Source organism: Echinops telfairi, unplaced genomic scaffold, assembly GCF_000313985.2.
Source record: "Echinops telfairi isolate 266 unplaced genomic scaffold, ASM31398v2 ScPeMD7_28;HRSCAF=97, whole genome shotgun sequence".
NCBI classification, from domain to species: domain Eukaryota; kingdom Metazoa; phylum Chordata; class Mammalia; order Afrosoricida; family Tenrecidae; genus Echinops; species Echinops telfairi.
In genome coordinates, this window is record NW_022103925.1 from 2,853,477 (window position 1) to 2,864,112 (window position 10,636).

Genomic DNA, 10,636 nt, shown 5'->3' on the forward strand with positions numbered 1-10,636 from the left:
GAGAGAGAGAGAGAGAGAGAGAGAGAGAGATTGTGGATGTGCATGTGTGCGAGTGTGGGAATGCATATGTTTGCATCAGTGTAAGTTTGTATCCATGTAGCCTGGGAGTGTAAGTTTGTATCCATACAGTGTGAGATGATGGGGGTTGGTGTAGGAGTGTGGGAATGTGAGTGTAAGTATGTATCCATGTTGTGCGTAAGTAAGTACTGGTATCTGTGTGTGTGAGTGTGCCCTTTACCTGTTGAAATTCATGTGTTGGAGTCCTTGGGGCCCATAAGATGTTGTCACGTGTCAGGACATCACGCAGTCGGTCCCTGTTCTCACTAAATCGTTGCAAAAACGCTGGGCTGTAAGGACCAAACACCGTAATCCATTTAACTTTCAGTTTAAACAACCCAGCAATCAGTATCCATGTGAAGTTTTGGCCCCAGGTCTAGGATAATGTCCTTGAACCCGGCACCCTGGAGTAGGGGCTCCTGGGGAGGGGTGCAGGCAGGCAGCGAAGAGTTGGTGCTGCTGCCGGACTGCCCGGGAGGCCCTCCGCACTGGCTGCCATCCTCTCCTGGCCGCTGTTTTCCCCCAGGCAGGAGGCTCTAGGCAAGCACTCCTGGAATCAGAGTCCAGACTCTAGACCAGCGGTTCTCAATCTGGGGGTTGAGCAACCCTTTCACAAGGGTTGCCTGATTCATCGCAGTAGCAAAATGACAATGATGAAGTAGCAATGAAAATAATGTTGTGGTTGGGGGTCGCCACCACATGAGGAGCTGTATGAAAGGGTCAAGGCATTAGGAAGGTGGAGAACACTGCCCTAGAGCCTGCAAGGGTGGAACCTGGTGGACCCAGGCGTTCCTTGGCTTGGGGCCACATCACCCTTGTCGGTCTGCCTCTGCCACACAGGGCTGACTGTGTCCCTGTGTCCTTTTTTTAGAAGGACAGCAGTCATAAAGAGAAGGGGGCCCCAGTCTGCCCTAGGGTGACCTCACCCCCACGCTTCCAAGGTGGGCACGTCCAAAGCAGGACTTGTGTTTTTTGAGGGACCCTCTGTGTATGTTGAGGGGATTCAAGAGGAAGCCGGAAATAGGGCTTGGACACCGATGTTTGTGAGACCTATGGCTCGAGCCCCCCATCTTTTGCTTCCTCTGTGTTCAACTCTCCGTCCTGGCTCGGGTCCTACCCGGCTTGCTCTGTGGTTTTGACAGCCGTCGCCTCATCCCCCTTCGTCCCTGGGCTTACTGTACTCATTTTTCCTCCTCGCCTCTCTCCCCTCTCTGCGCCAACCTGCCCTGTGAGCACCAGTGATGCCTGGTGCCCTGGCAGTGCCCTCCCTGCGGTGGGCCTGGAGTGGAGTGTATTCTGCCCTCCCTGCGGTGGGCCTGGAGTGGAGTGTATTCTGTCCTTGGATGCTCTGGCAGAACCGGCCACCCCACCAGGGTCCCTCCTGCGTGCCGGGATCGGGTCTCCTCCCTCCTCCTCACCGGAGCTACTGCACTCAGAACAGGGCTCTGGTGGTAGTGTGGTTATGCGCTGGGCTGCTAAGCCCAGGTCAGCAGTTTGATATCACCAGCTGCTCCTGGGGCGGGGGGATATGAGGCTCTCTACTCCCCTACAGTGGTGGCCTCAGTCATTGACCCCCAGAGACAGTCCTGGTCACTGAGTTGGAGTGGACTGGACAGCAGAGAGTTTGAGTTTTGAGTGGGAGCAGGTGGGGGTGGGGGCAGTGTCTGTGTGCAAAACTGGAGTCTACAGAAGCCGGTCGCCCCCCCTCGTGCTCCTGCAGAGTGGCTGGTGGGCTCGAACCAGGGGCCGCCAGGACCCTCTGGGCGTCTGCGTGCGTCACATTGTTAAGGCTGTTTGTGGGCTGGTGAGCATCTGGCTGCCCCTCCTTTGGGTGTAGAAAGCCGGGAGCAGAGCACCGGGCCTGCACCTGTCCTCGTTGCTCAGCGCTCCGCTGCTGCTGGCCCGGTTGTGTTTCCACGAGGGGGGCTGTCTCGGTTTCCCTATCCACAGGCTTCTCCACGCGAATGACATGGCAGGCAGGAGGCCCCCCGTGGGCCGACCCAACCTCTAAGCTTTGGGTGAGCAGCCCAGTGCTTCCCTGGCGCCACAGGCAAGCGCCGGCAGTTCAGTCTCCAGAGAGCCCTGGTGAGTGGGCGAAGCTGCTGGTGCCCAAAGGAGACATCAGTGGGAGAGATTCTAGCTTCAGGACGGCCTCCCAGGCCATGCAGGGCAGAGGCACCTGCTAGGCAACCAGAGAAGGGCTTCCCAGCAGCTGGTGCCGCCAGGGCCTGCAGTCTCATGGACACAACTCTCTTCTCCCTGCTGCTGGGGCCACAGTGGGGCTGGAAGTGTCCATGTGGGCGCCCTGGGTGCACCGTGTCAACGTTGCCCCTGGTGGTTCCATGTGGGTGGGAAGCAGATGCAGGGTGTGCGGATGCGTAATCGGTACTAGGCCCTGCACCCCCAAGCTCGGATGGCACTTGCTGCAAGATAAATGCTTTAAAAGTGGAGCCAACCACAGGACCCGCTGTGAGGTTGAGCAGCGTGGCGCGAAAGGGTTTGGGCCTGGCTGGCAGTGAGCGCCCCACCGCCCGTCTCTGACCCCGCCTAGAGCTCTGCTGTCCTCTCCCTCGGCAGCAGAGTGCATGCTGGGGGGTGGGGGGGGCGCCTTGTTCCTGGCTGCGGGAATGTGAGTGTAAGTTTGTATCCATGTTGTGCGTAAGTAAGTACTGGTGTCTATGTGTGTGAGTGTGCTCCCACTCAAAACTCAAACTCTCTGCTGTCCAGTCCACTCCAGCTCAGTGACCAGGACTGCCTCTGGGGGTCAATGACTGAGGCCGCCACTGTAGGGGAGTAGATCGCCTCATCTTCCCCCCCCAGGAGCAGCTGGTGATATCAAACTGCTGATCTGGGCTTAGCAGCCCAGCGCATAACCACACCACCACCAGAGCCCTGAAAACCTGTACACCTTTTGTTTGTTTTTTCTTAAACGTGGTTTCTTTGTGGACCAGGGGAAAGTTCACATTCCAGACCCTCAGTTGTGCAGTCTGCGACTTAACCTCTTGGTGGGCTAGTGGCCCCCGTCGGGCTGTGCCCAGCCACTGAGGATGTGCTCTCCCCGCAGCTCATCTCCGAGGAAGGGGTGGACACTCTCACCGTCAAGGAGCTGCAGGCGGCCTGCCGGGCCCGGGGCATGCGGGCACTGGGCGTCACCGAAGACCGGCTGAAGGGTCAGCTGAAGCAGGTACGTGGCCCGCTGGGCACACTCCAGCACGCCCGCTCATGACTTGGCGCCTGCCCGGACGGTGGGCAGGCAGGCGGGCGGGCGGGCGGGCGAGCAGGTGTGTTTCTGGGCCGCAGCTCTCCCTCCTCCCCACGCACTTAGGCCACCTGGGCTCTGGGTGCCTGGTACGCTTCTGCTCTTTGCCCCAGCCTCCCCAGGTCAATTTCCAAGGCCTTCGCATCTTGCCTTTCCGTTTATTTCTTGGGGTTTTATTTCGCTTTTCTTTTCCCCTTAAGCAGTGGTTGTTAGCTGCCATGCGGTTGCCCTTGACTCATGGCGACCCTGCGTGTGGAGCAGGACTGACTTGGGCCACCGGGCTTCCCAGGGGCTGACCTCTCAGGGGAGGACCAGCAGGCCTTTCTCCTAGGCACTGCCCTGTGGAGCCGCACTCCAAATGCGGCCTCTGCTAGCTCTGCAGTCTCGGATGAAGGCCCAGGTTACCTTTGTTAGCCAGAGCCCCCAAAGGTCACCTCTCCTCTCCCCTGCAGAGTGGCGGGTGGTTTCAAAGGGCCGGCTTTCCGGTTGGCCCAACACAGCCCACCCAACCACCAGGGCTCCCTGAGGCCAGGAGAGCTTTGGCAAGGCCACCCAGGCCAGCACCTACCCTCCTGGGCCTACCCTCCTGGGCCTGCCCTCCTCCACCCCCCTGCCCCCACCTATTCTGAGAGCTTCAGGGTGGCGTCCCTGACCCATCTGTGTCCTGACCGGCAGTGGCTGGACCTGCACTTGAACCAGGAGATCCCCACATCGCTGCTGATCCTGTCCCGGGCCATGTACCTTCCGGACACCCTCTCGCCCGCGGACCAGCTCAAGTCCACGCTGCAGACCCTGCCGGAAATAGTGGTGCGTAGTGGAACGGGGCCCTTCCCTCCAGGGACCCTCCCTCCCCCAGCCCAGGCGAAACCACCACTCCCAGCACAGGAGCCTCAGCGAGGCCTAGGTGTCCAGGTCGGCGGGCATCAGGTGCTGCCCTCGCTGTTTCTGCCCTTGGTTCCTGCGTCTGGTTGCGACACCCCCCCCACCCACCCCCGGCTGTCTAGAGTGAAATCTTGGGGTGGCAGCTCCCGGGGGAGCCGGGCTGGATCCTCTGCTCTGGACGGTGGTGATGCGGGCGTATGTCTTCAGGCCAAGGAGGCGCAGGTGAAGGCGGCGGAGGTGGAGGGCGAGAAGGTGGACAACAAGGCCAAGCTGGAGGCCACGCTGCAGGAAGAGGCAGCCATCCGGCAGGAGCACGAGGAGAAGGAGCTGCAGCGGCGCTCTGAGGAGGCGGCAGCGGAGGCGGCGGTGAGCGTGGCCCAGGCACGCCCTGCATGGGGGGGAGGGGGCTGCTGTGGGAGGGTTGCTCCCAGATTCTGGTGTGGCCTGGGGCTGCTGTAGGGAGGTGTTAACACGCCGGCCCCACACCCCAGACCCAGCACCTTGGCTGCCCGCACGTACAGCGGCTTCTTGGTCTCACCGCCAAAGGGAGGGGCCCTGAACGTGAACGCGGAGCCCGCCCCTCTCTGTGTGCCCTCCCGCAGTGTCCAGAGCCTGCCCCCACTCAATCCCCTTGGGCACTGGCCATGGGGGACCGTGGGAAGCCAGGCTGCGCCTCTCAGGGACACAGAGACATGTGTGCACACCTACAGGCAGATCCCACGCATGCACACACTTGCATCCACCCAGCCGCAGCCTGCCCTGCCGGGAGTGGGGGTGCCCCCGATGCTGATGCTGGGAGGCAGGCCCATGAGTGGGTTGTGCTGAGCCGCTCCCCGGGACTGGGGGGGGAGGGGCGGGGGCCTGCACGCAGTGGCACCGCCCACCAACTGCGCTTCCCAGAGGCGTGTCTGCCTCGAGCACAGTCAGGGCCCGTGTGGTCCCGGTCACAAGCGGCACACCTGCCTGGCGCTTGCTCGCTCCCGGTGGGGGCTATGGGAGGGCGGCGCCTGGGCCTGGGTGAGCATTGTGCCGCATTGCAGAAAGAAGGTGAGCCGGAGGTGGTGGCGGACGTCCCCACTGGGAGGCCCCTGGTGGAGCCACAGCCTGAGGTGCCTGATGTGATCGTGCCTGACGAGGTGCTGAGGGACACCGCCCCCATCCTGGAGGGCGTGAAGGTGCGTCGGGGTCATCCAGAGCCAGCAGGGGCCGAGGCAGGTATACGCTGAGGTGGTCCTGGGGAGCAGGCTGCAGCCCCCAAGTCTGGCTGACCTGCCTGAGGCCACAGGCTTGAGAACACAGCCTTGCTCCCAGGTGGCCCTGAGGTTCCTGGGAGGCTGGGTCCCTCCTGAGACGGCGGCTGTGTCCTTGCCATGGAGGGCAGGGCCCTGGCGGTCGGTCAGGGACTGGAGGTCAAACTGGCATTTAGGGCAGTGGGGGCGGGAGTCGGATGGAGGCTAGGCTGGGCTCTGGGGCTGGGGCCCTGAAGGCGGGTGCCCTCAATATGGGAGTCCCAGCCTGCCCCTGCAGAGGGGCAGGAGCCAGCAGGTAGATGGGTATCAGATGGTGCAGAAGAAGCACATGCCGGCCCGAGGCAGGGCAGGGCTGAGTAGTGGGAGTGCCAGGGGGCACCTGTGGTGGGATGGCAAGGGGGCGGAGCTCACCACAGGAGGTGACTGCAGCTGATCCGTTTCCGCGGAGGCTCACTCGCTGCTCCCAGGTCCGTGGGGAAGGACCGTCTCCCTCCGCTAAGGTCCGGCTGGCTTGTGTTCACTCAGGGGGAGGAGATCACCAAGGAGGAGATCGACATCCTCAGCGACGCCTGCTCGAAGCTGCAGGAGCAGAAGAAGTCCCTGACTAAGGAGAAGGAGCAGCTGGAGCTGCTCAAGGAGGACGTGCAGGACTACAGCGAGGTGAGCACGGGGTGGGGCCCCGGGGACTGGGCAGCCGGGTGGGGCCCCGGGGACTGGGCAGCAGGGTGAGGCGGGGCAGCTGCCCTGGCAGTGGGACCGCGAGGCCCGGCCATCCGCGTTCCTTGGGCATGCTGAGGGAAATGAAAAGCAAGCTCTGGGGAGGAGCCCTGCTTGGGCCGCGCGGCCTGCCCTGAGGCTGACTGCGGGCAGACCGAGGGCCTTTGGGAAGCGCTCCTGAAAGCACGCTGGGCAGCTGACCAACGTCGGAGGTTTGGGTCCACCTGGAAGTGCCTCAGCAGAAAGACCTGGAGACTAGGAACCCTGAGACAGGTGTGCTCTGCACTCGGGTGGTGGGCGTGGACCTGCAGGTGTCAAGGATGGAGTGCTTCTAGAGTCGACGGTGCTGCCGGCAGCACTGCCGCCACCAAGAAGTTTGCTCACTCTGGTGAGAATGAGGCCTGACCGTGTGGTCAGCAGAGAAACCTAGGCCTTTTCCTGGCACAGCCCTGGCTTTGGTGTTGGCTGTGCCACAGGAGACTTGGTTTAAGAAGACGCTCCAGGCCCAGTTGTAGGTCGTTGGTCCTGTGTGGTCTTTGGGGGTCTTCACTGGGACACGGACACAGTTCCAGCCTGTGGGTTGGGCTCCCCCATGCGTCCCCCACGCACACCCAGGTCCTGGCATCACCTTCCCACATCGGCATTTCTCCCAGAACACCTTTTTTTTTTTTTTTTTTAAGAGCTATTATAATTTTTTTTTTTATCATTGTATTGGGGGCACATACAATTCTTATCATCCATTGTGTCGTGCACATTTTTGTACATTTGTTGCCATCATCGTTCTCAAAACATTTGCCTTTCACTTGAGCCCTTAATATCAGCTCCTCATTTCCCCCTCCCTTCCCATTCTCCCCTCCCTAATGAACCCTTCATAATTCATAGATCATTATTATTTTGTGAGCACCTTGTTCTTCATGAGGGGGAGAGAAGCGGGGTTCTGAGCATGTCTGTCTCGTCTGTCAAGGAAACACTCTCGGAGTTTGCAGAAATCGAAAACAAATTCGGAGGATAAACACAAACATGACTAGCCAGCCTTCCCCGGTGGGCATCAATGGACTTCCTGTTTCCTGCCCATCCTGGAACTTTCCACTGCCTGGTGCCAGCTGAGACTCACTGAATCCCACCACTCCCTTTATTTTTTTAAATGAAAACCACTCGTTTTCTGTATTTTTGCATACTGTCCGACCCAAGTTCTAAGGGAGATAGAAAACTTGAAGAAGTGCAGCTTTACAGCCCCGCTGCTTCTCTTCCTCGCCCCTTCCCCCGTGACTGCGTGAGAGGAGCACCCTGTGTGCCTGTGTGTGCGCCTGTGTGTGCGCCTGTGTGTGCGCCACGGTGATCGCCCACCCCACCACGTGGGTGTCTTGGGTCTGCGTCTCTTCCCTCAAGAAAGGTAGGGGTTAGTGGTGTTGCGTGCGGTCCTGTGAAGCTGGGACCCTTCTTGGCAGGACCTGCAGGAGATCAAGAAGGAGCTGTCCAAGACCGGCGAGGACCAGCTCGTGGAGGAGTCCAAAGCCAGCCAGCGGCTGACCCGGAGGGTCCAGCAGATGATTGGCCACATCGACGAGATGATCGCCCAGCTGGAGACGGAGCAGAAGGCTGGCACACTGAGCCCTGGCCGGGGCACGCCCGCGGGGTGAGCACAGGCCTGGGGGCTCGGGTGGGGTGGGGTGGAGTGGGATGGCCAATCACCCAGGAAGATGACGACGCCTGCCAGGGAAACTCCGCTCATGGGGCGGTGGGAGGCTGCAGCGGTGAGTCTAGGTGCCACAAGGGTCTACCTCGAACGCTGACCGCTCCATGGCGCCCCCACCTCCCCACAGCGCCCCAGCACTGAGCTCTCACCCAGAGGGGCAAGCGGCCAGTGGGCACCAGGGGTCGCAGGAGAAATGAACCCCATTTGAGCAGGCCCTCGCAGCTCAAATCCGCCTGGTTCAGCCAGGGTCAGCTGGGGATCATCTGAGGGACTTGACTTCGGTGTTCAGGGCTGTCAGTGACTCTGGCCTGGCCGTGGCCTGTCTGAACTCCCCCTGCCTCCCTTGCCTACGCTTCCGTGCAGACTGCAGCCAGGCAGAACTTTGCAGCACGTGCACACACAGAGTTGTGGTTCTCTCTCCTGGCAGCCCCGCCAGCCTTAGCTGCCCTGGGCTGCTTCACACTGCTGGGCTCTCGCTGTCCCTCCTCCCACTGTGGTGCTCATGAGGGCAGCAGCCTGTCTGCTCTGGGCCCATGCCCTCTATGGCCCCAGACGGGAGCCGGCCTCTCCAAGGAGCAGCCACAACCACCAGTGCCACGCTGCCCGGCCGGGCCCAGGGCCCTCCACACACACCTTGCCTCACGTGGGTCTCCCAGACCCTGCGGTGGCAAGCAGGTCAGCCCCGGGCCCCTCACCACTTACCTCTGTGACCCTGCTCGTCCTCCAGGTCCTTGCTCATGGAAGCCTTCCTCCACCCCCAGACCAGGTCAGTGCCCCACAGGGCTGCATTCCACCCTCCCACCCGCAGTCTGGTCTGCCTTCTCCCTCCACCACGGGTTTGCAAAGGGCCCCCTCGAGCAGGTGAGGTCTACAGACCCCCTTCAGTCCTGTTTGGGTGCTGGTCCCTGAATTAGAGAGCACCCAGCCAGGCTGAGCAGGTGGCCTGTGTGACCTGCCCGCAAAGGCTGCCTGGGCCTGGGCCTGGGCCATTCCCCTGCCAGGTGAGAGCCCCTCCGTCATCCACGGCCACAGGCAGGCTGTGCTCCCTGCCCCCCCCAGGGAGAACTTCGTCAGCATCCCCGAGCTCATCAGTGCCATGAAGCAGGTGAAGCACATTCCGGAAGGCAAGCTGCTGCGCCTGGCCTCCGCGCTGGATGAGAACAAGGACGGCCGGATCGACATCAATGACCTCGTCAAGGTGGGGCTGCCCAGCCCCTTGGGGTGCGCGAGCATGTGGGTGTGCCTGGGGATGACCAGTTAGGCCCTGTCGGCCCTGGGGGAGAATGAGCCTGGGGGCCCAGTGGCTGCTTGAGCGGGCAGGAGCGAGGGAGAGGCCACTTGGCGGGCAGGCCCTCCGTGCGTGACCTGGCTTGCTCCTGGGGGGAAGCTTGGGTACGTTAGTGTTCTCGGGTCAGTCAGAGCCTTCTGGGTTAAACAGCAAGGTGCTGCAGGAAGTAGACTGGTGCCTGCCCAGTCGGGAGCAGGGTCATGGGGTCTGCCACCTTGTGGCGTCCGCCTGCCTGTTCCCATCTCCCCACTCCTGGCCCTTCGGGAAGCACACTGCCGCCTCCCTGGAGGCCCTGCCCCCTCCCTGGCTGATAGCGTAAAGCCCAGGGGGCAGGACTCCCCCATGAGTGTGTGCTCCTTCCCTGACAGGTGATCGAGCTGATCGACAAGGAAGACATCCACATCTCCACCAGCCAGGTGGCGGAGATCATGGCCACGCTGGAGAAGGAGGAGAAGGTGGAGGAGAAGGAGAAGGCCAAGGAGAAGGCAGAGAAGGGAAGGGAGGCCGCCGAGGGAAAGAACTGAGTAGCGCAAGGGCTCCCACCCCAGACGCACCCCCTGCGCCCTCCACCTGTGGCTATGGCTGTGTGGTGGCATCCCGAGGTGACTCCCAGCGGCAGAGCTAGTATTTTTGTCTGGAATAAATCAGAAACTTCCATAATCCGATGAATTGTGATTCCCATCATTCCACGAAGATGCCATCGGCCTGGGATCCTGTCCTTCGCAGGGGAGGAAGCTGGTCTGGACACTTACCCTGGTGCCACCTGCAGGGGAGCTACTCTGACCCCGAGCCTCCCCGACCCCCCAGCTCTGCTGTGGGCATGGGCCAGCTGGGGCAGGAGAGCTTCCCCGAGACGTCCATCTGCATAGGAATTCTTAACAAACAAAACGAACATTGGAAAAGCCCCCCCATCTCTGAAGAAGATGCTAACGCTTGTCTGTGGACTTTTACTCCAAACGCCCGTGCGGAGCGACATGAAGGCAGTGTCTGCACCCTGAGATTCCCATCACGTGTACCCCACGTACCTCCACTCCCCCTGCCTCCGGTGAACCACTCCTCCGCCTGTAACTGACCATCCGTCTGCCACCCGCGCCACGGGACACCCACCAAAGTGCTCGGGAACGAGGGCTCTTCTGCGCTCTGGTCTGGAATCTTCCACGGGACCGTGCCATCCAGGGAGCCCGAGCTTGGCCAGCAGGTCTCTGTGTGTCTCCCCTCCCCCCAGGCCTCTTGATTCCTCGTATGAAGTTTAACAACCATGCTCAGGAGGCATGCGGGGTGGCAGGCTGTCGGGGCCACAGGTGGCATCCAGAGGGGTGACCAGACGTGTGTCTCAGAGCCCCCTCACGTGGCCTGGGCACTTCTTCACACTCCAGTGACTGCACAGCAGTGGCTGCTACAGACTTGGGGCACCTCACCCTCCCAGGTCTCTACCTGGCGGCATAGCCCGGGGTGGGGTGGGGTGGGGGAACAGGCACCCAGGCTCC

General features: G+C 61.5%; 1 protein-coding gene across 1 annotated transcript in view; it reads left to right on the forward strand.

The window, feature by feature from the left end:
* The window catches only part of LETM1 (leucine zipper and EF-hand containing transmembrane protein 1), a 25,545-nt gene extending 15,734 nt beyond the window's left edge, over nt 1-9,811 (forward strand). The window contains exons 6-14 of the mRNA XM_045289471.1: nt 3,122-3,241; nt 3,992-4,123; nt 4,406-4,564; nt 5,239-5,373; nt 5,974-6,108; nt 7,614-7,801; nt 8,589-8,627; nt 8,921-9,059; nt 9,518-9,811. Coding sequence (XP_045145406.1) covers nt 3,122-3,241; nt 3,992-4,123; nt 4,406-4,564; nt 5,239-5,373; nt 5,974-6,108; nt 7,614-7,801; nt 8,589-8,627; nt 8,921-9,059; nt 9,518-9,673 — 1,203 coding nt within the window. The 3' untranslated portion in view covers nt 9,674-9,811. The remainder of the gene's footprint in view (nt 1-3,121; nt 3,242-3,991; nt 4,124-4,405; nt 4,565-5,238; nt 5,374-5,973; nt 6,109-7,613; nt 7,802-8,588; nt 8,628-8,920; nt 9,060-9,517) is intronic.
* Nucleotides 9,812-10,636: the final 825 nt, after the last annotated feature.